Source organism: Numenius arquata, chromosome 11 (genome assembly GCF_964106895.1).
Source record: "Numenius arquata chromosome 11, bNumArq3.hap1.1, whole genome shotgun sequence".
In the NCBI taxonomy this organism is placed as follows: Eukaryota; Metazoa; Chordata; class Aves; order Charadriiformes; family Scolopacidae; genus Numenius; species Numenius arquata.
In genome coordinates, this window is record NC_133586.1 from 35,852,778 (window position 1) to 35,878,639 (window position 25,862).

Genomic DNA, 25,862 nt, shown 5'->3' on the forward strand with positions numbered 1-25,862 from the left:
CCCGGCATTATATAGGCTGGAGAGGGGGCGGAGCCGGCGGACGACTCGGCCAATCACGACGTGCGTCTGCCTGCCGGGGCGTGCACAGCGGCTCCCCCTGGCGGGGAGGCGCGGACTGCCCCCACCCGCCACCGATCCCGGACCCCGTCCCGGTCTTGGTCCCTACCCGCCCCCGCAGCACTGACCCCGGGACCGACCCCTGCCCGCCCCCGCAGCACCAACAGAGCCCAGTCCAGCCCAGGATGTTTATTCACTGCATCACTGAATGGCATCCAGCCCGGGCTCAGGCCCAGTCCCGCCGGCCAGGGGTCTCCCTGCTGAGCAGCCGCACGAGCTTGGCCCGGAGGTTTCTCTGGGGCTTGTGCCCAGGGTGCTGCGGTGGCACCTCCTGCCCCCAGCGCTGCTCAGGGGGCTGGGGGCTGCCCCGTGGCAGCTGGGCCAGGGCAGCCTGGTTGTCATAGAGGGGGCCCACCTCACTGCTGTGACCCTCAGGTGCCTGCCGGCACCCCAGCTCCCACTGCCCCTCCTCCTCTTCCTCTTCCTCCTCTTCCTCTGCCCCGGCAGGACCCATCTCCGTGGTGAAGATGTTCTCGTAGAGATGCTCAGGGGGTAGCTTCCCTGGGGCCCAGGGCTCACCAGGGCCTGGTGGCCCTGGCCCAAAGAGGGGCTGCTGGCCCCGGGCAATGGAGGCATAGATGATGGGGCCCGTGGCCTCCGTCTCTGGTGGGGGGAAGCGGAGGAGGCTGGCCGGGGGGTGGGAGGCAGGCTGTGCCCCGCCAAGGGGTAGGCTGGGCTGGGGCTCCTCGGCCCCGGGTCCCCAGGGCTGGGACTTGAGGCCCTGCTGTGCAGAGAGCTGAGGGTCTGGGGCACAGAAGAGCCGAGGGTCTGGGGCTTCCTTGCCCTGCTGCTTGCAGGTGATGGCGGCAGACACAGCGCGGCAGAGCTCTGAGGCCTGTGGGGTGCTGAAGGTGAAGGTGCCCTCGCCAGAGTCGCTGCGGCGGCCAGCCTCAAAGGAGAAGACAGTCTGCAGGGCCAGAGAGCAGGGTGAGGGGCTGGCACCCACCCGGGAGAGGCAGCAGCCCCAAGGAGGGAGGGGGACACGCACCTGATCCTGGCCAAACTTGCGGAGGAAGGGGTAGGGCCAGGTGAGCAGGGGCTGCCGGGACTGTGGGTCTTTCAGCGTCAGGCTCTGGGGAAGGGCTGAGAGCAGGTAGTGCCCGTGCAGGCCACAGCGGGTGGCTGCCTCCGTCTGGACCACCAGCACTGGGAATTCAGTCACTACAGGAGCAGAACAAGGCGGGGGTCAGCACCAGAGCACCAAGCCGGAGCCCACCCCGGCCCCACCTGCCACCCCTGCACCTACGGTCCTGCCAGGAGGAGTAGAGAGTGTTCTCCTCCATAGGGACAGCGGGGCTAGGCTGGATCCTGGCACTGCTCTGTGTCGTCTCCTGTGCACCCTGAAACAGAGGGATGGGAGCACGGCCCCCCGACTTGGGGAGCACAAGCTCCCCTGGCTGCCCACACACCCCAGAGTCCCCTGGCTCACCCATGCCAGGAGCAGAGTGAGGGGTCCTGGCTGTGCTGGACCCCACAGTACCTGGAAGGCCAGCTGGCAGATCTGGGTGATCCATTCATCCCGCTGCTCGGATGCCAGCAAGTAGCTCTTTTCCGTAGTGGTGAGGTAGAAGGCAGCAGTGGCTTTGGGGCAGCTCTCGGTGCCCGCTGGGCCCACGGAGACGCAGTCCGAGAGGCGGATCACCCGGCGGGCACACCGCCGCAGGGAGGTCTTCTCCAGTGTGGTGCCGTCATCCCGCACGTCAAACTTCTCCATGCGGGCCACGCCGGAGGGGCTGGCGGCAAAGAGCTGGGCTCGCATCTTCCTCCAGAATCTCTGTGGCGTGGGAAGGGCACAGGCAGGGGGAAAAAAAGGGTCAGCAATGAGCTGCCTGCTGCATCTGTGCAGCACTGCCCTCCTGCAGGGCTGGCAGTGCTCGGGAAGAGCCGTGTGGGGCAGGAGGGGGCACAGGGGGTCTCTGCCCACACCCGCCAGGTGCTGCAGGAGGGCATGGAGAGCTGGAGCCAGTGCAGACCCCCAGGGCCGTGGGGCAGGGCTGTCCCAAAGCTGGGTTGAGGGGGGGGGCTGTGCCCCGAGTGAGCTCAGCATGGCTTTCTGGGTGAGTCACGCTTGCTCCTGGCTCGCCGAGCCCCAGGTCCTGCTCTTTGTTCCCTGCTGCAAGTGCCAGCCTGCTGCTGCTGCAGCTGAGCTCCCGAGCTGCTCTCAGGACAGACCCCGATGCAAATTAAGGCCATTTTGAGCAGCTGAGGCTCCTGCCAGCAGCCTCACATCTGCCAGGCCCTGCAGCTTGCAGCCCGCTTCCTCCCAGGGGAGGCTCTGCGGCACCAGCACCTTCCTAGCCTGTCATGGGATTGAGGGGGCACGTGCCCCCACGCACCTCAGAACAGCAGGGCCTCCACCCCGCAGAAAACAGATGCAGCCGAGCACCCAAAATACCCACTGCCACCAGCCCACCTGCCTCCTACGTGCAGCAGGGCACCAGCACCGCGCACGCAGGGCCTGCCCGCTTCGCTTCCAGGACTCTGCTCTCACTCGGTGGGGAGATGGGAGCACCATTGTAGCCCCCGCACATCCACCGAGCCCCCCACAGGGGCACAGCCACCCCGCGGTGGCAGAAGGGATGCCACTAAGGCATAGCCAGTGGGACCTGCTTCACCAACACCCATCTTGACCCTGCGAGGACTCCCACCATGTCACCCATGCCATACCCAGAAGGCTGTGACACTCGGTGCCCGCCCCGAGGGCCCAGGACAGCAGGCCAAGCCGTGAGGGGTGCCCCGCGGATGGCAGTGGCTCCCCCAGGGCCAGAGTCATGGAGGGCTGGGCACAGAGCCACATCCCACACGCTGCCCCGCTCCCACACACACGCTGGAGCTGCGCCTCGTTAACACGCGTTTATTGTTTCATTGCGAATCGCGTGGTGACCAAGCGAGAAGAGGGACCCCAAGCAGGTGCCTGCACGGATGAGTCCCCTCAGCCACAGGGAGAGTCCTGCTCCTGGGGCTGCAGAGTCCAGGATGCCCCCGGGGCAGCTCCAAGGGGGTCTGGTTCCAAGTCCCCCCATCCCAGCCTGCCAAAGGCCTGACCCCAGGCCCGGCATCAAGACAGATCAGGACAAACCCTGCACCCAGCCCCAAATCCACTCTTTACCTTCCCAAATTTGCAGTGCTGCACATAGAGGATCCCATCCTTCACCGGTCTCTCCATGGGCCCAGCGCCGCCCTGGCAGCCAGCGCAAGGATCGGGGACTCGGGCTACCAGCAGCGGAGAAAATGTGACTGCTGCAACCCAGGCAACTGCATGGCGCAGACTTCCTTCTCGCAGCAACTTCCCCTTTTTGATGTGTGGGATGAGGGGCAGAGGCTGGGCCACAGGAGGTGTTCGTCTGTCCGCCCTCCCCCTCGCAGAGGGGCAGTGGGGCAGAACACACGCGGGCAGAGCACAGGAAGCGCCGAGGGGACTGCCCGACAGGAGCACAGCAGGCACCGCCTTGCCCCGGCTGCATCCGAGCGTGTTTGGGGGACACGGGAACAGCCACCAGTTGAGGAGGCACAAACCCAGGTAAGGGGGATGATCCCGGAGGAATCGAGGGGCTTTGGCGGGGAACGACGATGCAGGACCCTGGTCACGCCACTGCAGGGGGCTGGCAGGGGCAGCGGGCAGCTGGCCACAGACCTGCCACCACACATGGGGCTTCTTCCTCCCCTCGGGCATCACTACCTGCTTGCCCAACGCGCCGCTGCCATAATGGGATGTTGCAGCACAGCTCCACACATTTCCTCCTGGGTCAGGAGCTTCGCAGGCTGAGCTAGCAACAGCCCCAGTAGCCAAATGCCTGGAAAAGGAGCCACAGCAGTGCAGGAGAGGCCCCTGGACTTGGGAATGGTGAGGGCAGCTGGGCTGCTGGCCCAGTTGAAAAGGAACGAAGGCCGGCGCTGGGGGAGCACTGGGCAGCACGCTCCCCAGGCTAGAAGTCCATAGAGCTGTGGGCCAGGTAGTCTTTGCGGCCGATGTTGCTGACTTGCTTGGTCTGCATGGCCTCCAGCTTGGGGCAGTCGGTGATGCGATGGCCCAGGCCGCCGCAGAAGGCGCAGCCCCGCTCGCCTGCAACAGGAGGGAAGAGGTCAGGGGGAGCTGGGCCACGCCAGCAGAGTGGCCTCCTACCCCAGAAGCAGAGGGCCTACACCAGTGTCTCCCCATGTTGCCACAGCATGGGGCAGGCCACATGGCCAGGCAACGACAGCCCCGAGGCAGGCAGGAACTGCCCCAGGAGCCTGGATCGATGGGAACTGGGGGTCCTGTCTGCAGCCCAGGTCTTTCAACAGCCCTGCGGGACATCCCTCTGCCAGCCTGGGGTCTCTCACCTCCGATGTCCAGCATCGTCTCATCCCCACAGTGCAGCACCTGGAGCACGGGCGGCACCTTCTGCTTCGCCTCCAGGAGCAGGGCCTTCAGGTCCATCAGCACTGACTCATCTGGGGGCAGAGACGGGGATCAGACACAGACTGAGCATGGAGGGCCATCGTGACTCACCCCTGCTTGCTCAGGAACGTCCCCCTTGCCAAGGCAGAGGCAGTTCCATCACCCAGCTGCCTCCTACAGCTGCAGCCCTACCACCAGCAGCCCCCAGCCCCATGCTGGTCCTCACCGCAGGCCTTGTTGATGAAGGTGGTGGCAATGCCAGTGTTGCCCGAACGGCCCGTACGCCCAATACGGTGAACTGTGGAGAAAGAGACAGGATCAGGCCTGGGCAAATGCAACATGACAGACCATCCCTGTCCCCAGACACTGCAGAGACAAGCACAGAACCTTGCTGGCCTCCGCACCCGCCCCACCATGCCCTTGTTGGTCCCCCACGGGGCCCAGTCCCCACCATAGTTCTCAATCTCCTCTGGCATGTCGTAGTTGATGACGTGCTGGATGGCTGGGAAGTCCAGACCCTTGGAAGCGACATCAGTGGCAACCAGGACATCTTTCTTCCCATCCCGGAAGGCCTCGATGGCTTTTGTCCGTTCCTCCTGATCTGCAAAGGCCCAGCAGAGAAGATCAGCATAGGCAGAGCTCCCAGTCCTACCTCTTGCGGCAACCACTATGGCCTCAAAGCCAAGCACCACTCAACCAGGGCTCCCCCAGTGAGAGAAGCTATGCAGCCTTTCCCCAAAGGAGCAAAGGGACCTCTAGGTCCCATAGGGATCTGCACTGTATTTATACCTGCTACATACAACGTGGCATTCATTCCTGACACCACCACAGCCTGTCCTCACACCACCACAAACTGCTGCACTCTGGGACCTCCCAAGGCCACATACCACCCTGGCAGGAGCAGGGTCAGGCAGGGCCACACCGCAGCCCGGGCTTCCCCGACACCCTCACTAACCTTTCCCTCCATGGATGGCCACAGCTTCCACACCCTTAAGCAGCAGGTACTCATGGATCGCATCAACATCCGCCTTCTTCTCCGCAAAGATCAGCACCTGCGGCAGCATAGACATGATGGAAGAGCTGCCTTTCTGTGGGATGGCACCCCCAGGAAACCCACTCCCTCTGGCTGGGCAGAGCACACAACAGCTCTGGGCCCAGGACCTGGAGCACAGCTCGCTCACATGACTACCCCACACACAGCAGAGCCCTGCAGCATCACAGCTGTGTCCCCACTGCCAACTCAACCTGTGCCCGAGGGCTGCTGTGTGCCTGCCTTGTCCTCAGCCATGCTGCCAGAGCAGCTGGAGCGACTACTCACGGGTGGTGGGGTCTTCTGCAGGCACTCAAGGAGGTACACCATCTTGGCCTCCTCTTTCACGTACTCTACCTCCTAGGAACAAGCACAGGGACAGGTCAGGCCGGCAGCAGAGAAACTGCTGGGACGGAAGGCCATGAACCACAGCTCCCTGACAAGGGATGCATCAAGTGCCCTCATGAACGGTGCTGGACTCCCACGCAGGCATGGGGGAGCACTCAACTACCGCACCTGCACAACGTCCAGGCTGGCAGCACCCGCTCGGCCAACGTTAATGGTGATGGGCTTCACCAGGGCACTCTTGGCAAAGTTCTGGATCTTCTTGGGCATTGTAGCACTGAAGAGGAGGGTCTGTCGCTGGCCCTGCACAGGGAGCACAGTGCGGGCAAGGATTTAGCACTCACCCAACCAGGAGGGTGCAGGGATTGAGCTTCAGGGTGCTCATATCACGTCAGCTCAGTACCTTGAAGTAGGAGAAGATGGTACGGATGTCCCCCTCAAAGCCCATATCGATCATCCTGTCAGCCTCATCCAAGGCCAAGTAACGGCAGATGTCCAGGCTCACCATCTTCTTCTGCAACAGGTCCATCAGACGGCCAGGGGTTGCCACCATCATGTGTACACCACTGTGGGACAAGAGGTGGCCACGGTCAGGCACTTGGATTCCCGCCCCACGCAGTGATACGTAGGGAAGGTAATACCCCAACACTTTCCTGAAGCCATCCAGCCCCTAGTGTCACCCCTTAGTCCCCTGCCACAAAACAGAGCACAGCTCTATCCCCAGAAGACCCCACCAGAAGGTCTTACTGTTTGATTGTCTCCATCTGCTCCTTGACAGACATGCCCCCGATGCAGAGGGCGCAGCGCAGGGGGGGCAGGCCGTCCTCCTGCAGCAGGCGGCAGTAGTACTCAATGATGCCGTGGGTCTGCCGGGCCAGCTCCCGCTGCAAAGAGAAAACAAACATTCCTACACCTCTATACAAGGATGATCAGGGATTGCCACTGAGTATCAATCAAAACTTTCTCCTGCATGTCACCATGCTCCCAACACTCACCGAGGGACAGATGATGAGTCCGTAGGGTCCCTCTCGCTTGGAAAATGGCAGCCTCTTCTCCTGCTCCAGACAGAACATGATCACAGGGAGGGTGAACACCAAGGTCTTCCCAGAGCCAGTGAACGCAATGCCAATCATGTCCCTTCCCGAGAGGCTGGCAGAGAAACGGAGCCGATGGTGAGGAGGAGCATCACAGAACGGCTCAGACCTCCAGGGCTGAGCAAGGTGACAGGACACATCTGTCACCAGGGAAGAGCAGGCGGTATACGCCGCTGGGTGGGCTCTAGGAAGCAACCTCTCCCCACTCTGGGTCGAGGACAGAGCACTCACATCGTGGGGATGCCTTGGATCTGTATGGGTGTTGGCTGCTGGATTCCTTTTTTCTTCAGGCCCCTCAGGATAGCTGTCAGAGAACAAGGGACACACACATTCATGACTGAAGTCTTCTCCTGCTTTCCCTCCTACTCGTGTCCCAGCACCAGCTCTTCCACCAGTGACAAACACTCCTTGGGCCAGCAGCTGGGTGTCACAGTCACCGTTAGGAATTTCAGCTGCAACCCCACTAACACTAAGCATCAAAGATCTGACAGCTTTGCTCACTGATGCACATTTCCCAGGAAAATGCTGTCCCCCACCCTGCCAGGCTCCTCTCCTGGCCCACCTGCTGGGAACTTCATCTCCTTGAAGCTCTTGATGGGGGGTGGGATGCCTTCCCCCTCCACTAGGATGTGGTACTTCTTGCGCACACGATCATGCCGTGCCTCTGACATGCCCAGGATGTAACGAGGCGCTCTCCAGCTGCAATGACAACAGAGAAAGTTCATGGTGCAGAATGAGGCTGGGGCTCCAGAGCCAGCAGCCCCCCAAGAGAAGTCCCTGTCAGGCTCCGAAATCCCACCAGGGAAAATAGGTAACCTCAAGGGGCATCATGGTGAGAGCATGGGAGAAGATCCAAGCCAGTTCTATGCATTAAACCTTTTCCTAAAGTCTCAGTAAGAAGTCCCAAGCTTGCAGGTGAGAACAGTCTACAGATGGTGGGCGGAACATGGCAAAATCTTTTGGACACGTCTTGATCATCTCTCTGACGCTGCCTCGAGCAGCGCTGGCTCTGTGGGCTCACCCAGTCTCTTCCTCTAGCTCAGTCACCTCCAAAATCTGAAGATCTACCTCAAGTCCTCAAGTTTAACATAAACATATTCTAGAAAATCTTGACTGTACATAAAACAACATCTAAGGTGACTCAACAGCCTTCAATCGCATGCACAGCGGCAAGAAGCCAGGCAGTAGAGCAAGAGAGAACCCAATGCTCCTCCTGCTAGGCTGCACGGCTTCTAGTTCTCTTCAACCACAAGGAAGCAATGTTTTCAGAGAAATAACCTCTGTACTGTGAAACGCACCTGGTTTTAATTGGATCATCATAGGTGATGCCCTTTGCCATCTCCTTCACTGACATCAAAGCTGCAAGAACAAAGGCAATAGGGTCAGTACAAGCTCTCCACATTCAGTGGAGAACTACTCAGGCAAACGGTTTGGGAGACTGTGACCAGAGAGAGAGGAGGACAAGCAGCACCCCTGATAGCACCTCTGGCTACAGGAACACTAAGTGGCAGAGCCTGCTGTGCCCAGGGGCCTGACACGGCAACATCCCATCTAAGGCAGTCAGTTGGATGCTGACTGAGGGGTCCTGTTGTGATCTCCCATCCCATCACCAGGTGTGAACATTCCCAAGTGTTGCGAGGCAGGTAGTACTCCTACCGCTGCCCTAAGACCTCTACAGACAGGTTTGAGAGAAGTGGCGCTCCCACCACTCACCTCGGCCCTCTGCCACGCTCTCCAGGATCTTCTCTTCTTCCTTCAGCTGCTTCTCCTTGGCTGACTCCTTCCGAGCTTGGGGGGAGAGTCAGGGAATCAGTGAAGTGGTTTCAGTCCTCCACAAAAGCCACCCGGCCCTACAGCCAGCCACTCCCCTACCTTCCGCCTTCTCCTTGAGGTGCTGGTGCTGGTCCAGGAGGCTGATGTTGGACTGAGGCCCCAGAGGGATGTCATCCTCATCACCCCGCTGCTCACTCCCACTGTCCCGCTGCTCGTCCTCCGACACCACCTTCCGCCGCATCTGCAGCAGCTTCTGCAGCTGGAAGGAAGCGGGTGGAGGCAGAATGAGAGGCCCCGCGCCGGGAGGGACGCCCGGAGCCCGACCCCGGCACCGCCAGGCCCCGTTACCATCTGCTGCTTGCGCTGCTTGACGGGCACGTAGGGCACATAGTCGTCATCTTCCTCCCCGGACAGATCGGACGTCTCTGCCGCCTCCTCCCGCTGCCTCTGCGGGGACACGCGAGGTGAGGCCGGACCGGGGCGGCACCAGCCCCGCCAGAGCTGCCGGTACCGGCCCGGATAGGCCCGGCCCTACCTTCCGCTCGGCCCCGGGCTCCATGGCGCCGTCTCCACACAACAGTTGCACCGCCCCGGATGTAAATCCGGAGCGCCGGAAGTGACGCTTTACTGGAACGGGCGCCGTCGCCTAGCAACGCGTTGCCACGCCCCCTCCCCACGCGCGGGAGCCTAGGCCCGACGGGTCGCCTGGGCGGCCAAACTTGTGCAGAAGGCGCATGGCGGCCACCCCCCCGCGGCTCCCCCAGGCCCCGGCGCGGCAGAAAGCAGCAGACAGCAGGGTTTAAATAAAATAAAAAATTAAAAAGTTCTTTATTGGGTCCAGCACGGTCATTCCCCGCGGCGCGGGGAGCTGGGCGCCCACGGAGAGGGGGACAGGACGGCCGGGGTGACCCCGCAGGGGGAGGGGGCAGGAGGATAAGGGGAGCCCTGGGGGTCCCCGCGGGGCAGGAGAGCACCAGGGCCCCCCGCGGAGGAGGGGACCCCACCGAGGCGAGGCGGGGGCCCGCGGGGCGGGGGGCACAGTGAGGAGAGGCGAGCGGCCGTGGGTGGGTGGGGCAGCCATTTCCCCCCAGCACCTCACTGGGCTGCGCTGGAAGTGGTTTTCTTCAGGGTGAAGTTGGTCCAGTTCACCGCCATCTTCTGCCGCGTCTGCTTGGCTGAGTCCAGGCAGAACCTGACATGGAGAAGACACGGCCCTCATCAATTTCCAGCCCTTCTGCACCCCCCCAGCAAGGCTCAGCCCCCCTCCCAGGGCTGCCTCCTCACCTCTTGAAATACTCCACTTCTCTGTCAGTCTCGTCCATCTCCGCCCCGTCCAGGTCCTTGGGCAGGAACACGTCATCTGGGGGAGCAGAGGAGCAGAGGGTCAGCACGGCCGGAGGGGCTGGCAGCTGGGGAAGGGGCCACCGCCAGCCTGGCAGCACAGAGCGGCGTTCCCGGTACTCACCAATCGAGGTATTGGATTTCTCCACCTTGTTCCGGCTCTTCCTGCTCTTCCCCTTGGGCTGGGGGGAGCCCCCCAGGGCAGGGGGGGCAGGCAGCTGCCGGTCCCCCACGGCTGGGGCAGGTGGTTGTTGCTGCGCCGGCTCTGGCGGCTCTGCTTTGCCCTCTCCCCTCCGGCCTTTCCACTCTCCACTCCTCTCCTTCTCCGGCCTGCCGCTGCCGCAGCCCCAAGGCTGCCCCTTGCCGCTCTCCCCCGGCTCAGCACAGCCACCCACCCGCTGCGGCTCTGGGACGCTGGCCTTGGAAGGGTGCTTGGCTCCCAGCACCTGCCCCTTCACACCAGAGCTCTCCAGCCGGGTCTGGGCACCGGGCACTGCGGTGGTGCCCTCCCCTTTCTTCGCCTGCCCGTTCTGCCGCTTGTTCTTCCGCTGCCGGTTCCCGGCAGGCACCGGCTCTGGCGGCTCCGGCCCTTTGGGCTGCGGTCCCTCCTTGGGCTCCGGGCTCAGCCCGCTGCCATCGGTGGCAGAGTCCGCAGCCTTGGACTGCACCCAGATCATGCGGGAGAGGCTGGGCACAGCGCTGAGGCGCTTCACCACGCCGTTCTCAGCTGCCGGTGCTGGCGGGGGCTCCCCGGGCCCCTCGCCCCATCGGGGGCCCAGTTCACCCCGCAGCAGCGCATGGCTCTTGGCGGGGCCCAGGCTGAGCGGGGCCAGTGCCAGGTCTATGTCCTGCAGGTCGGAGGAGCCGTTGAGGTGGGAGAGCAGGTTCTTCTGCTCCAGGACGGCTGCCTTCTTGGGGAAGTCATTGACATCCAGGTTGAGGTCATAGACGCTGAAGCTGGCCCGGATGGAGTCCTTGATGGTGTTCTTGATCTCCTGCAGCCGGCTGCTGAGGAAGCTGTTCACCCGCTCCAGCTCCAGCTCTGGCCACTCCAGCAACTTCTCCTCGGTCGGCTCCCTGGCCTGGCTGGCTGCAGGGGCACGCTCTGCCCGCTTCTGGGCCTCGGCTTCCAGCTGGGCTTTCTCCTTCTCCTGCAACACGGGTGCCATGAGGATCGTGTGGAATAGGCCACAGAGCCACAGGACTAGCTGTGCACCAGCTTTGTCAGGTAGCAAACCCAAGGACCAGCACTCAGCATGGCCACCCCATGTCTTTGCAACCCCCCAAACTGTCACGTCCTCCATGAGCACCGCAACAGCCACCGCGCTGCATGCAGGACACTGCTCCGGGCATGAGGCACCAGGACAAGCCATCACGGTACCACCTCTCCCCGACACAGATGCACCATGTTTGTCAGAGCCGTGACACCGAGTGCCCAGGACTGGGCCACCCTCTGTGGGAACAGAGGCAGGGGAAGTCCTGCACAGAGCTGGGCACTGCTGTCACCTCAGGGGACAGGGCAGCAAAGGACACAGAGCTCAAAAAATTAAACAGCTGTGAGGGAGAGAAGGCAAAGCCCTGCAAGGAGCAGAGTCTTGCCCTGACCCCCCTGCTGCAGCCTGCCCCGCGCAGTGCTTCCCTCTGCCCAGCCTCACCTTCTTCTTCTGCTTGTGCCGTGCCCGCTTGGCCGCCTTGGCACTGTTCAAGGGCTTGGGCTCTGTGCTGTTGATGTAGTCCAGCAGCTCGTCCACATTGCGGTGGTCCACAGCAGGCTCTCCCGAGCTGCTGTTGTGCCCTAGTTTCTGCGGCAGCTCCTCTTTCCTCTTGGTGAGGCGTGAACGCAACTTCTCCCGGATCTCGGCGTAGTTGCGGCTCGTGGGAGCGGCCGGGGGCTGCGGAAGGAGAGCGCTGTCAGCCGGGCAGGCACGCAAAGCCAGCATGATGCGCAGGTGGCCCTGGCTCCCCCACCAGTCCCTCACCGACATCCCCCACCTCTCCCTTCCCTGAGGTCTCAGCGAGACGAGTCGGCACAGCCCCCACCAAACTCTTCTCCACCGCGAAGCCACAGGGTTTGGCCAGCTGCGCCAAGCCCCAGGGCTGGGCAGGTGGCTGCGAGTCAGGAGCAAGGGGACCAGCAGGCTGACGAGGCAGGATGGAAACAAAGCAGGGGATGCACACACCGGCAGGGAACAGCCGTAGCCAGACCTGCCCACCTCCACACTCTTGGCACACGGACCGTGAAATAAACGTCTCACCGCAGAGCGGAGCACAAGGACCAGGGGTGGCTGCAGACCAGCCCCTCACTCACCGCGTTGTGGCCGAAGAACTCACAGTAGCAGCAATCGCAGAACTTCCCGTCTTTCTGGTTGGTGGAGGAGGAGGTGCAGGAACTGCGCTCCGAGCTGCTGTCCTCGTCCTCCCCTAGCCCCTCATCTGCCTCGCATGGCTGCGGTGGGTGGCAGCTGGTACCGTTTGGGAATTTGTGCCCTTTGCAAGAGGGGTCCCTGAGGAGAAGGGGAGAGGGGCAAGAGGTGAGTGGAAGCCAGGGGGTCTCAAAATTGCCCCACACTACACGTGTAGGAACACCCCTCCCAGGGCAGCCTGTGCCCGAGCAGAAGGATTTGCAGGGCAGACAAACCCCCTCCCTTGCATCCTCCTCCGGGGGAGATGCCAGAGGAGCCCACGGCAGAAGACATCTGTAGCTCCTCGCCCCCCAGGGCCTCTGGCAGGCAGGAGGCTGACACACCAGAGCTCCAAAAAGCAGTGTCCCCCTGCCAGGCCACAAGCTGATTCCAGGGCAGGGAGCGGTACTCACTGGGGGCGGCAGGTAGCACAGGTGAGAAACGCTGGAACTGCATGCAGCTGCCAGACATCCCCATGTGCAGGCAGGCCCGGCTCCCACAGGCACAGAATACCCAGCTCAGAGACAGGGAGGCCAGGGCATGGCCTACAGCGCCATTCCTCAAGCTCCAGCTCGGGACCTGGCTGGCCCTCCGCAGGGAGCATTAATCAGTGGAGAGGAACCAGCACCCGCAACTCAGCGTGCTCTCTTCCAGGGCACAGGCAGCCCAGAGAGTGCCAGGGGAGCAGGCGAGCAGAACCACAAGTCCACCGGCTTCATCTTCTCGAGGACCTTTGCTCAGTGCCACAGCTGCCCGACGGGTCTCACTGACAAAGGTCCTGTTGGCCAACAGCAGGTTGACCAGGCGGTTCCTTTGGGTCTTTTAGCTGGAGGAGGAGCAAGCACAGTCTCTTCTGCACCACAGTACTAAAGGACAACCGCAGGGAGAAGTCACACGGGGAGAGAAAGAGCTCAACCCTCAGAGACCAGGGGTCTGCAGCAGCAGGACTGGCCCACAAACACAGCGGCTCTCTGCACCACCACGAGAGGGCAGCCGGTTCCTCCGCAGGGAAAAACACATCCGTGGGCAGGGGTTGGGAGAAAGGGCACACTGCCCAGAGAGGAGAGAGGCTGGAAGCAGGCAGGGCTCCTCTACTCACCTGTTCGTGCTGGGCAGCTGGTGGGAGGCGGGGGGAGGGATGAGCGAAGTACTGCAGTGCCCGTTGCAGGGATGAGTGCAGCCTGACAGCGGTGGCGGCATCTTCAGCAGCGGCACGTTGGCAGGGGGCAGGTGAGGGCTCTTACACGATCCTGGGCTGTGTGTGACCGCGCCAGCGGGAGGGGACTCAGACGCTGGCTTCGGGGCTGCCGCCTGCACACTGGGCGCAGGGAAGAGCGCAGCCTGCGGGGATGTGCCCAGAGGGACGTGATGGGGGGAGCCGAAGGGCCCCGGATGGGCAGGCGTCTGCTTGGAGGGGATCAGCGCTGGCGGCTGGGAGGGGAGGCCAGTGGGACTGTTGGGAGGAGCAGTGAGGTCCGAGTGCTGATGATGCTCTGAGGAGTGGAAGGCCTCACCTGCAGAGGGGCAGAGAAAGTCAGACACCAGCTGTCCCGCACGGGCCAGGGCCACACTCGGAGCCACCCACCACCTCTGCACGGGCCACTTATCTGTGGGACAAACCCTGCCTCCTCCCAGGCATCAGGGTGCTCGGGATGGAAGCCATCCCTGCTCACGATGGGCCTTGGCGGCACCCTGTCTCCCCTGCAGGATTCAGCTCTGCCCCACGGAGAGCAGCGCAAGGGGAAGGCACTGGAGCAGCGAGGGCTGCATGGAGCAGCAGGCTGGGAGAAGGCTGGCCCTGCCCCGGGCACGCACCTGGCGGGGTGGCCCTCCGGCACATGCTTTTGAACTGCTTCGGCAGCGTCTTGCAGAAGTCAAGTGAGGTAGGCAGAGGTGAGCCTGGGGCAGCGCTGCTGGAGGTGGGGGAGGCTGCGTGGCTGTAGGGACAGGCCTTGAGCCCTGGTGCCACAGCAGGTGCCTGGCCGGCGCACTCCGGAGAGAGAGCAAGGCCGGGGTGCTTGTCGCCTGGAAGGAAAGCAGAGCTAAGGCTGGGTCACAGCACCCTCTGTCTTCGCAAAGGGACCGAGGCATCCCGTTGGCACTGGCATGCAGAAGCCCAGCCTGCCTACCCTTGCCCACCCAGAGTGCCCACAAGGAAACCACCTGAGCCAAGGACCAGGCAGAAAGCTCTGTTCAGCCCCACGGCCGGCTTCAACTCACCTAGTGCAGCAGGGGAAGCCCCGAGGGGGCTGCCCTGCGTGGCCCCGTTGGTGTGCTGCGAGTTCCAGAGGCCCGAGAGCTTGTGAGCAGACAAGAAAGAGCTGGGGTCCCAGTCCCCTGAGTTCCCGTGGCACGAAGAGGAAGAAGAGGAGGAGGAGGAGGAAGAGGAGTGGGAGCCACCCCCACAAGACTGCGACTTGCAGGATGTGTGGGATAACGAGACCTGGCAAGGAAAACGCAGAGTGAAGCAGCAGTAGGCTGTGAGGGGAAGCTCTTGGCCCCAGGGCATTGGCACCAAGACCCCCTCCACTGCTGTGAGGAAGGGGCTTAGCACATGTGAACTGCTCCTGTCACTGTCTCAGGGGTGGCAAATAGCCTGTCTGCCCAACACAGCCTGGCTCCCAGGACATGGCAAGGGCCAAATATCTGCTCTGGTACCGCTCAAACCCGGTCAGGGTTAAAAAAAAGCTAAGCAGAAGGGAACTTCTCTTCCCCTGGCACACACTGACACTCCAGGGAGACCCAGCATAATGGCAGGGAGCAGCCTTGGGGCAAGTGGAGGGACGTGGCACAATGTGCAGTGGAGCGGGGCTGGCAGAGAAGTAGCGGCACTGCCAGCCTCGCCAGGCAGGCGGCTCCAACCCAACACAGGCTGCCGGACAAGCCCCCACGGCGCCGCGCTCTGTCCCACCACGGTCTCTTGCTGAGGAGCCAGCAGCAGCCCTGGGGAGGGCAGCAAAGCTGCAGGAAGCAGCGAGGCTGGGATGCCTGAGGCGCTCAGTTCTGAGCGAGGAGGGGACCCGCACACGCAGCCAGCACCACAGGGTGGTCAACACCATGGTCCCAGAAGCTACAGCTCTGGCCTTTCCAACCCCAGCTCCGTAACCACTTACCGCCAGGGCCTGCTCCTGCACCGCCCGCCGCTCTTCCTCCTCCACGCTCTTCCGGCAGTTCTGGCAGATCCACAGTGGCATTTCTCCCAGGAGGTTCTGCACGAGTGTTGGCACGAAGTCCGGTGGCAGCCTCTCGCCCGGGGAAACCAGCCCATTGTGGGACGGCCCTCCCCAGTCCTTGCGCTCCCGGTGACAGAGCAGGCAGCATGTCTGCACTGACTGGTTGGCAGTGGGCAGCACCTGCAGAAGGACACACAGAGTCACCCCAGATGTGAGCTGCTGCACGGCAGGGACACAAGGCGGTGCAGGTGCGGGGCAGATGAGGCAGGAAACGAGACCTCAGGACACTGACACCAAACCAGAGGCTGCACATGCGGGGACCGCACCTTCTCCCACTGGAGGAGAGCAGCCTCGGGCTGCCCAGCTGTTGCCAGCCTGCCATGTGCCATCTGGAAGCATTTTGAACCCTTGGGAAGATCATGTCATGCTAAAGAGCCAGCCACACCACCAAGCAAGGCTGGGAGGCCACCAGCAACTCCCACTATCACCTCTGGTACAGCACGACCAAAGGGACTCACAAGACCCACAGAAAACGCCACAAAGGGATACAAAAGGGGGGTCCAGCAGCCACAACCCCCCCTCCTTGCCCATCGCAGACCCCCCACCATGTTACCCAAGAGCCCGAGGCCCTCCCATCCGCCTCTTTGTTCTGCGCAGCCAGCGGCGCAGATGCGCTGGGGTGGGGTGCAGCCCCCGGTGCTGCTTCGCAGTCTCCCCGCACGGGGCAGCCAGGTCGGGGCTTCCCGCCCAGCGCTGCGGCAGGAGCCGGGCCGCAGCCTGCAGCCTCGCCGGAGGCCTGACAGCCGTGACGAGCCCAGCGTAGCGCAGGCGAGGGGGCCCCCATTGTCTGCCGCCGTGGCGGGGCCCCGCGACAATGAGCCGCACAGTGAACTGCTGCTGCGAAACAGATGGCGTCTCCCAGGCTCAAGGTGAAGCAAAGGTCAGAGGCCAAGGAGAGCAGAGGGGGGGGCACAGCTCCCCTGCCCACCCGCCCAGCCGGCCATGGGGAGGAGGGGGCACCCAGGCCACCCTGTGTCTCAGCAGGGGCAGACGAGGCCACCACCACACACTGCAGGCGAGAGGATGGATGTCCCCAACCCACCCAGCGCATCCAGACACAGGGCCCACCCTCAGGCTCTCTGCCCGCGACCTGGAGCGGGCAGCAGTGGCCAGGCGTGTCAAGCAAGGGACGTCAGGCAGCAAGAGGTGCGGGAGCCAGCCTGCAGCCTGTTAGGCAGATGCTGGAGCCACCTGCCATCACCCCGTGGCAGGGCTGGACCCTCCCGCAAGAAGGAGCTGTGGGAACACCCCCTGAGGCACGCCACGCCACCCAGGCAAGCACGCCTGTCCCTGATCCTGAGGATCTGCCCTCCAGAGCGCACATGGGTCTCCTGAGCAGACCTGCAGGATCTCCCTACACAGAAGGACAGAGTAAAGGGCTCACAGACACCGGGGCTGGAAGAGCCCTTTGCTCTCATGCTGGTGGTCACGGCAAGGGGAATAACATGCAATGGTGGGGGACAGGCTCGGCAGCTGATTCAGCCTCCCCAGCAAAGGCTGCAATCAGCTTTCTCTAACTGCTGGGAGAGATAAGCCCCCCAGAATGCTACACAGCAGTGGGAGCCCCCCAACACCCCAGCCATCTACCAGAGGCATCCCAAAGTGCCGCTGCAGTTCAACACATCCACAACCCAAGGCCACAAGCCGGCTCCACCACCCAGCCCAGCAAAGCCAAGGGCAGGGCCCTGCCCGCGCAGCCATCGATGCTGTAAAAAGTGGCTCCCACACCCCAAGGCTGCCAAGCCCCCCAGAGACAGGCTTGGGTTTCACCTCCCACTTCAGTGATGGGATGTCCCCATACACACCAAGGTGGCACCCCAGCAGCGTGGCTCCACTGGAGCTTCCCCATCACCACCCCCCAAGGTGCAGAGGACCCTCCAAAACAAGGAAGAGGGAGATGAGGGGCATCAGGGCCTCAAGGATGGGGTGCCTCAGGGATGGATGCTCAGAGGCCAGGGTCAGTACGGGGATGGGGCAGGGCCCGGGGGTTGGCCTGGGCCCTGCCCCATCCCCGCACCGACTGAAATCCCCTCAGAGACAGCCCTTTCCCCGCCGCAGGGCCTAACACGGTACCTGAGCGGTGGCTCTGCCCGGCTCCCCGCTGCTGCCCGCCGCCGCCGCCACCACCTCAGGCGGGGCGGGCGGTTCCGGTGGCGGCGGCGGTGGCGGAGGAGGGGGAGGAGGACCGGCGTCGGAACCCCCCACCCTCTCACGGCGAGGCCCGGAGCCGCCGCCACCCGCCGCCGTTGCTGCTGCTGCTGCCGCCTTATTCCGCCTGCGAGTCATGGCGAGCACGGCCCGCCGCCCGCCGCAGCCAGGACAACAGCCAATATGGCGGCGCGGCCCGTCCGGCCCCTGCCCGGGGGGAAGGAGGGAGGGGGGAAAGGCCCGGGCGAGGTGAAGCCGCTGCCGCCATCTTGCGAGAGGGCAGCTACGCGCCACAGCGCCACCTGGCGGGGAGGAGGTAGCGGCGGCGCCGCGACCAGCGGCTCCCCCGGGTCCTAAAGCGCGCCGGTGCCTTACGGGCGTCCCAGCCCCCGACACCGCTCCCCAGCCCTGGCACAGCGGTACCCCCACTGAGGATGAACAGCACGCTACAGGCCTTCCCGGGGGTGCGGTACCCCAAAGTGCACGCGTGGGTTCCAGCAGCCCCTCTGCTCCCCGTCCCCGTGTAACAGAGCTCTCTGGGTACCCTGGGGTCCATCCCAGCAGAGTCCGCAGTCCCAGACACACACAGCCACATGCGTGTCTGCAGCTCCCCCGCACCCCAGTCCGGGCACACTGGTACCCCCAGGCCATTTCAGATGTGCAGCACGCTGCCCTGGCCTTCCTGCATGACCCCGGGGTGCGCATGTGGATTTCCTGCACCTTCGTACCCCATCACCATGTAGTGGTGCTCTCCAGGTACCCTGGGTGCCTCCTGGACATGCAGCACCACGGCATCCTTGGAGCTGTGGGACCTGCCCCCCTGTGCCCTTTCACTGAATTTCACTGAATTTCACTGAATTTTTAGAGTTGGAAGGGACCATAAAGATCATCTAGTCCAACTCCCCTGCTGAAGCAGGATTGCCCTTGTCCCAGTGCAGTGCCCACTGCCCCCAAACATGGCAGCACTGTCCAGAGGTGTGGAACAGGCAGGGCTCCAGGCTCCCTGTGCCACAGAGACACCCAGCCACAGGAGGCAGGACGTGCTACCTGGCCAAAACCAGAGCTGGAGCCTGTGGGGACACACCGAGCCCCAGTGCCTGGGCCAGCCCCGCACCCAGCCAGCTCAGCTGTGACTCAGGGACTTCCTCAAGCCGAGGTGGTGCCGCCATGTTTATTTAATCGTTGTTGGTGGATTTTTTACCTGTGAATCCATCCCATTAGGCTTTCAGCCACCTGAATTATCGGCACCCACATCCTGTGGCCAGCAGTGCCAAGCCTGGCGCAACGCAGGAGCAGCCACCTCCTCCAGCACAGCCAGGGTGGTTTGCTGGGCTCAGTGCCCCGAGCACCCCCTAGGACCTCTCCTTGGCCACTGAGCCCCTTCTGCTCCACCGAGGGGCTGCTTTGCCCCTTTCCCACTGCAACAGCCTGCTCTGCACCCCATGCCCTGTACAGCACATGCAACAGAGAGCAGGCGGGTGCCTCCCTCCCATCCTGTCCCCCCCATCCTGGGGATGCCCGTGGGGGCTGCGGGGTCGGATCTCTGGGGTGTCCCTGTCCCTGGGAAGTTGTGCCTCGGGGGTTGCAGGTTAGAGGGGAACTGGGAAGAAAGAGCCAGGGAACTGGGAGGGGAAGGCCTCAGCACCGGGAGGGGAGAACAGGGAGCCTGGGGGTTGCAGTCAGGAGCTGGAGTCAAGAACCAAGACCGGAGGGCGGCACCGGGAGGGGGAGCCGGGGCAGCCGGCGCGGGCACCTTGCTCGTCCCACGGGGGACCCGCCCTCGGCCGTCCCGTCACAGAGAACCGGTCCGTCGAGCGGCGGCCGCCTCCCGCCACCCGGCAGCGGGAAAGCCCCGGGGCCCGCCGCGGGACCGGGCGGGGCGGGGGCCGGTCCGCCAGGTCGTCCCGGTGCCGGAGCTGGGCGTACACCGCCCCGGTCCGCCCCCGGGCGGTGCCCGGTGCCGACCCGCCCCGTCGGCGAGCGGCGGGCGCGGGGAGCCGGGCGGCGGCAGAGCTGCGGGGAGCGCCATGCTGCCCGCCGCCCTCCGCCGCTGGCTGCGCCGGCCCAAGGTGAGAGCCGGGGGGGTCGCGCCGGGGCCGCCCCTCGCCCCGTCGGAGCCGACCAGGGGCTCCACCGGCAGCGGGCGCCGGGGGGAGCGGTGGGGACCCCCCGGGGAGGAGAGGGAGGGGGAAGCGGTGCCCGGTCCCGGGACTAGAGGTGCGGCGGGGGTGCGGGCGAGCAGCGGGCGGGACCGGGCAGCTCAGCGCCCGCTCCTGGGGCCAGGAGATCCCGGCCCCCTCCATCCCTCCGGCCTCGGGGGGGTCTCGGGGAGAGATGGGGCGAGGAGCGTCCCTCCGGGCTGCCCGCTCGTCCCCCGGGGGGCTGCCCGCGGACCTTTCACCTGAGCCGGTGTTTACAGCCGCGCACGGCTCCGTGCCCACGCTGCCGGGATGCGGCCGAGCTTGTTCATCCTGCTCTGCCCCTGGGGAAACTGAGGCACGGGTGGGTGGGGACGACGGCGCTCCCCGGGAAGGCTCGGCTGGGGGCCGCCTGCCTCTCCGCCTGCTCTCTCAGCTTGGCTGAGCCGGAGCCACCGTGGGGGTCCCACATACCTGCCCGAGTGGATGTTCGTGGACCCGGGGCTGCCCCCGGGGATCAGCTGCAGGGGAGCCAACCCCAGCAGCCCCTGCCCTGCCTGGCTGTTGGCACAGGAGATCTGGGGTCCCCCTGGCCCAGCACCCTGAGCCGTGTGGTGGTCCCACCATCTCCCCTCTCCCCACAGCGCTCCGACCCCCGCCTGCTTTCCCAGTTCTTCTTTGCCGACGAGAGGGTGACACGGGTGGTGGCCGAGATCAATGGGCTGGATGCCGAGCTGGACCCACAGCAGTACCTGGTGCTCCTCAACCAGCTCCACCTCAGCCAGGTACGGGCACAGCCTGGGCCCCAGTGTGACCGCGGTCCCCCTGAGTGGCTGTGGGTGATGTCCCTGCCCTCCCCAGGCTCAGCTGCTGGCCATCCTGGAGCGGATCATGGAGGAGTGCATCCCCACGCAGCGGCACAGCCGCGACTACCTGGTCAAGTTCCCCGAGGAGCTCTTGGTGGACAACCTGGGGAACCACATGCTGTTTGCCGCCGAGGTGAGCCCAGGGATGCCACCCCAGGGTGGCTGATGGAGTCCGGCTCCCCCAGGCTGGGGGGTGATGGGTGCCAGCTGGGGTGGCGCACCCCACCATGAGCTGACCCCGTGGGTAGGGGCTGCGCTGTCCCACACGCTGGCTCCTGATGGCCCCTGGTCCTGGCAGTGTCTCCTGGCTGGGACCTTCCTGGAGGTGGAGGAGGCGGATGGGGCACAGCTGCGGCCCAAGGCCAGGAACCTTCTGTGCAGCCTGGAGCTTGTGCGGACGGTGCTGCGGGAGCAGAGCTTGAGCCAGCCCAGCTCCTACCCAGAGCCCGTCCGGACCGTGCTCATCCAGTTTGACCGCCTCTTTGCAGAGTTCGAGCTGAGGTGGGGGCCTGGGTTGGGGTACTGGGTTGGGGGGGGGGGATGTGCCAGGGCTGAAGGAGCCTCACAGTCCCCCCGTCTCTCCAGCTATGTGTCCTCACTGGTGGCAGTGAAGTCTCCTGAGGAGATCTACAGGCAGCAGGAGATCATTGTGCTCTTCTGCGAGACAGTGGGGAGGTGAGGGGCGCTGCATGCCAGGTGGGGGGCAGCAGGGACCCAGCCCTGGGGACAGGGCTGCGTCTCAGGGCTCGGCCCCACTGTAAGGGTGTCATCCCCCACAGAGCCCTGCGCCTGGGCTACCTGACCCAGGAGATGATTGATGGCTATGAACCACTGCTGATGTTCACCATCCCTCGCCTGGCCATTATCAGGTGGGTGCAGCCCCCTGGGGTATGGCTGGGTGCTCCCCACCCTGTACCAGCCACTTCCCCCCCTCAGGGAGTTGGGGTCCTGGGCAGCTCCCCCGTGTAAGCTGGGCTCTGTCCCCTTGCAGTGGCCTCCTCATCTACCCCGAGGGTCCCCTCAGCCTGGAACAGAGCCCTGAGCAGATGTCCCGGGTCTTCAGCCCCTTCTACAACCTCCTGAAGAAGATCAGGTACATGGCAGAGGGGCAATGGGTGCCGGCAGCTGGGGCCGTGGGGCTGTGACATGGGGCTGACACTGTCCCCTCACTGCAGGGACCTGCTGCGGGTGCTGTCGGTGGAGGAGCTCTGCCTGCTGGAGAGGAGCCTGTGCACAGCTGAATCGGAGGATCCCTGCGGTCCATCCACCCCCCCAGCTTGGGGGGCAGCCGTACCCAGAGCAGATCCCCCTGCTCCCTGGGGTCTCCTGGAGGTCCCCTGTGCCACCCCACCACCCTCCACCTGCACGGCATGGCTGGGACCCCCTGGCGTTGTGGATGACCTGGGCACCAACTGGCGGTGGGGGTGTGTGGCATGGAGGGAGCGGGGTCAGGATGGCAGATCTCTGCCTGCTGGGACAGGGCCTTTTTGTGCCACCCCTGGGGTAACCATCACTTCTCCCCCGTGCAGCCCCCAGCCCCCCAGGAGCAGCTCAGGGCTCGATGCCTCCCCAGGTGCCCACTGCTGGGAGCTGCGCTCCCGCTACAGCAGCACCAAGGACATGCTGCACACCCTCTTCGTCTGCATCTCGGGTGAGTGACTCCCTCGCCACCCCCCACAGCACCCTGGCCCTCGCAGCACCCTAACCCTCCACCCTCCTGACACAGGGGTGGCTGATCAGCTCCAGACCAACTTTGCCAGTGACCTGCGGAGCATCTTGAAAACGGTCTTCAAGATCGTCGCCTCGCAGACAGAGCCCTTGGAGGAGCCAAGTGCCAGCCGTGAGTAACCCCCAGGGACATGGGGGACGGTTGCTCTGCCCTGCAAATTGTCCCTCATGGGTGAGACGAGGCTGCAGGCACGGGGACAACACAGCCAGGTTTGGCTGGACCACCACAGCCTTTGTCCCTGCAGAGGAAGAAGATGGTGACCCGTGTGCAGCAGATGCTCCTCGCGTGGCCGACTGTCCCCTGTGCTCCAGCCCCACAGAAGCTGCCGGGCTCCGGAGGGCAGGTAAGGGGCTGCCCGGGGTGCCATGGCTCTGGGGGGGTCCAGCTGCCCAGGCATACGGGGACAGTTGCTGTGTCCTGCCTTGTGCTGGATCTGTAGAGCAGCCATAGGACACCCAGGTCCATCCAGGGGGCTGGAGACGTTCCTGGGGCTGGGGTAGAGGGGACCCCCATGGCTTTTACTGTCACTTATTGCCCAGCAGGTGCCCACCGCCTGCCCGAGTGGGTTCCAGACAGCACCTGCAGCCAGTGCTCTGCCTGCCGCTCACCCTTCACCCTGCTGCGCCGCCGGCATCACTGCCGCAGCTGCGGGAAGGTAGGAGCGGGGACGGGCTGGGGCGCGTGGGGTCCCCCGGGGGACTCGGCTCTGCTCAGCCCCGCTCTGGCCCTCTCCCGGCAGATCTTCTGTGCCCGCTGCTCGCCGCACGCCGCGGCGCTGCCACAGTATGGCCAGATGAAACCCGTGCGCGTCTGCACGCACTGCTACACCGCCCACCTCTCGCCCCAGGGCGCCCGGAGCCAGTGAGAGACCCCCAGTGCCAGATCCGCATCCCTAGGAGGCCGCAGCCCCGGGGGGGGACACACAAACAGCCGTTCCGGGGCTGCTGAGCAGTTCCGCGGCCCCACGACGTGGGCACAGACGGCGGCAGGACCCCCGCCACGCACGGGAGCAGGACCCCCTCGTGCACGGCGGCAGCTGGTGCCCCACGTCGGTGGGCGCAGGACCGTCTCACCCGGTGTGCCGTGGCCGAGCCCCGCTGCCGGTGTGCCTGTGCCGCCGTGCGCCCTCCCCCCGGTTGGAAATGTGCTTCGTGGTGGGTTTTTTTTGTGGGCTTTTTTTTTTTTTTTTTTTTTTTTTATTTCAGGTGAACTTTGGCTGCTGTTGGCCCCCGGGGCAGAGTCTTCCCCCCTTCCCCCCCCTCCCCCGGGGCCTGGCCTGAGACGGTGCAAACAGCCCTCACGTGACGGCGGGTGCCCCGGGGCCGTGCCGGGCCGTGCCCGGGGGCTGGCCCTCGCCCGCGGCGCCCGGTGCCGCCCTTCCCCCCCCCCCGCGAGGAATTTTAATAAAGAGATAAACCCGCCTGTATGGGCCCCATGGCGCTGGGACGCGGCGGTTTCGGGGGGGGAGGGGGGGGGGACGGACCGGGCCGGCCGGGGCACACGCGGGGGGGCGGGGGGCGAGGGGCTGGGGCCAGCGGTCGCCGCGGGTGGGCTGGGGGTGGCTCCGGTGGGCGCGGCTCCGGTGGGCACCCCCCCCTCGGGGAGGCGTGGCCGAACGGGGCCGGGGGCGTGGTCTAACGCTGGGTGGGCGTGGCCTGCCGTTCGTGGGGGCGCGTCCCCTCCCGCCGATTCAAATTTGAAGCACACGCTTTCCCGCCCGAATTTGTTTCCCCGCCGCGCCGACGTCAGCGCCCAGCAGCCAATCAGCGAGCGGCTCCGCACCCGCCCTCCCGCCATGGAGCCGGCGGCCACCAGCATCCAGGTGCTGCTGCAGGCGGCCGAGTTCCTGGAGCGGCGGGAGCGAGGAGCCGCCGGTGCCCGGTACCCGGCCGAGGCCGAGCACGGCTACGCCTCACGGTCCCGCCAGGCCGCCGGCAGCGTCAGGTGAGCGGCGGGGTGGGGGGGTGAGGGGGGATGGCGGCGGCCGGTAGCACCGTTTCTGATCACTGGGTGGGTTCTCCCGCAGGTCGGTGCACAACGCGCTGGAGAAGCACAGGTACCGGGGATGGGGGGGAAGCGGTAGGGCAGGGAGTAGGGGGGGTGGCCGTGGCCCAGGGCTGACCAGTGCGTCCTTCCCCCGGCTGCAGGAGAGCCCAGCTCCGGCGCTGCCTGGAGAGGTTGAAGCAGCAGGTGCCGGTGGGCACGGGGCCAGCTCGTTCCACCACACTGAGCCTCCTGCACCGGGCCCGGCTCCACATCCAGGTGAGGTGGGAGGCGGCCCTGTTGCTGCTTGGGGTCCTCCGGCCGGGGACCTGGCCAGAGGGCCCCAAGGAGCGGCATTGCTGCCCTGCTCATGCTCGCCGGATCCCTGCAGAGGCTGGAGGAGCAGGAGCTGAGGGCGCGGAAGGCCAAGGACCGGCTGCGGAACCAGCAGCAGAGCCTGCAGCAGCGGTTGGAGCTGCTGCTGTCGCCCACCGGCGGGGAACGGGCGCGGGCTGACAGCTTGGACTCGTCCCAGCTGTCGGAACCCGGTGAGTGAGGGGAGAGAGGGTGGGCAGGGAAGGGGAGGCCGCCAGGGCCTGACCCAGCCTCCCCCGCTGTGCCCAGAGGATGCGGAGATAGAGGTGGATGGCGCAGTGTTCGGTGGGAACCTGCTGCCCAGCTTTGGCACTGGGAGGGACCACAGCTACTCCAGCCCCTGCAGCCCCATGTCCTGATGGCACCCGCTGCCTTCCCTGCACTGCCTGCCTGCCTCCTCCCTGCCTGCCGCTGCTGGAGACGCAGCCTCCGCCGGCCTCATCATGGCCGCCTGGGTAAGCGGTCACGGGTGGAGGCAAGCGTCCGGCTTGGCCACCCGCTGCCAGGCCACTGAGTGGTACCGGCCGTGGCGCTGGGCGCACAGGGCTGGGACGATGCCACGGCACCTGCTCTGCACCGCACGAGGTGCTGGAAGAGGGCCCGGCTGTCACGGGGATACACTACTGCCTCCCCCGGGGCAGGCTAGGGGCCGGGGGCTGCCTGCCATGGGCACAGGGCAGCCACTCCCAGCAGACATGGCTACAGGGGAGCTCTGCTGCCCCTGGAGAGCCAGGAAGGAGAAAGAAGTGCATTAAGTAACCTGCCTTCCCACCCCCGCAGCCGCCCCCCTCTCTTGTACATACCCGACACTATTCTAGTAAAGGCACTTTGTGAAACCCCGCTCTGTGTCGTGCCTGCGAGCCCAGACCCCCGGAGAGGAGGGCAGCGCTTGGGTCTGTTCTAGCCA

The 25,862-nt window shown here is 64.9% G+C and overlaps 5 protein-coding genes across 5 annotated transcripts; 2 read left to right on the forward strand and 3 right to left on the reverse strand.

The window, feature by feature from the left end:
* Positions 1–232: 232 nt before the first annotated feature.
* Positions 233–3,790, reverse strand: DOK3 (docking protein 3). Its single transcript, XM_074155592.1, has 5 exons — positions 3,227–3,790; positions 1,598–1,891; positions 1,364–1,457; positions 1,106–1,278; positions 233–1,024 (listed from the first exon to the last, which is right to left on the reverse strand). The coding sequence occupies exons 1-5, from the start codon at positions 3,788–3,790 to the stop codon at positions 284–286; spliced, it is 1,866 nt and encodes a 621-aa protein (XP_074011693.1). The 3' UTR covers positions 233–283.
* On the reverse strand, positions 2,953–9,324 carry DDX41 (DEAD-box helicase 41). Its single transcript, XM_074155593.1, has 17 exons — positions 9,276–9,324; positions 9,089–9,187; positions 8,840–8,999; positions 8,681–8,755; positions 8,266–8,326; positions 7,530–7,666; positions 7,199–7,271; positions 6,869–7,022; positions 6,621–6,757; positions 6,277–6,439; positions 6,045–6,176; positions 5,817–5,888; positions 5,454–5,550; positions 4,950–5,099; positions 4,725–4,796; positions 4,441–4,551; positions 2,953–4,180 (listed from the first exon to the last, which is right to left on the reverse strand). The coding sequence occupies exons 1-17, from the start codon at positions 9,297–9,299 to the stop codon at positions 4,044–4,046; spliced, it is 1,854 nt and encodes a 617-aa protein (XP_074011694.1). The 5' UTR covers positions 9,300–9,324; the 3' UTR covers positions 2,953–4,043.
* Positions 9,325–9,541: 217 nt separating this feature from the next.
* FAM193B (family with sequence similarity 193 member B) lies at positions 9,542–18,132 on the reverse strand. The gene is given in 11 exon segments (XM_074156406.1): positions 9,542–9,932; positions 10,025–10,100; positions 10,206–11,232; positions 11,737–11,973; positions 12,390–12,585; positions 13,583–13,997; positions 14,299–14,508; positions 14,704–14,926; positions 15,597–15,836; positions 17,790–18,107; positions 18,109–18,132. Coding segments are annotated over 11 exon segments (3,063 nt in total). The 3' UTR covers positions 9,542–9,835.
* Positions 18,133–19,891: 1,759 nt separating this feature from the next.
* LOC141470194 (lateral signaling target protein 2 homolog) lies at positions 19,892–23,462 on the forward strand. Its single transcript, XM_074156121.1, has 13 exons — positions 19,892–19,933; positions 20,647–20,787; positions 20,864–21,001; positions 21,167–21,369; positions 21,454–21,543; positions 21,648–21,737; positions 21,860–21,961; positions 22,044–22,286; positions 22,398–22,519; positions 22,595–22,708; positions 22,842–22,940; positions 23,140–23,252; positions 23,337–23,462. Exons 1-13 carry the CDS (start codon positions 19,892–19,894, stop codon positions 23,460–23,462), a joined length of 1,623 nt encoding a protein of 540 aa, XP_074012222.1.
* A 930-nt stretch (positions 23,463–24,392) lies between these two features.
* Positions 24,393–25,787, forward strand: MXD3 (MAX dimerization protein 3). The gene is made up of 5 exons (XM_074156398.1): positions 24,393–24,541; positions 24,624–24,653; positions 24,745–24,859; positions 24,972–25,128; positions 25,205–25,787. The coding sequence occupies exons 1-5, from the start codon at positions 24,393–24,395 to the stop codon at positions 25,312–25,314; spliced, it is 561 nt and encodes a 186-aa protein (XP_074012499.1). The 3' UTR covers positions 25,315–25,787.
* The last annotated feature ends 75 nt before the right edge of the window (positions 25,788–25,862 follow it).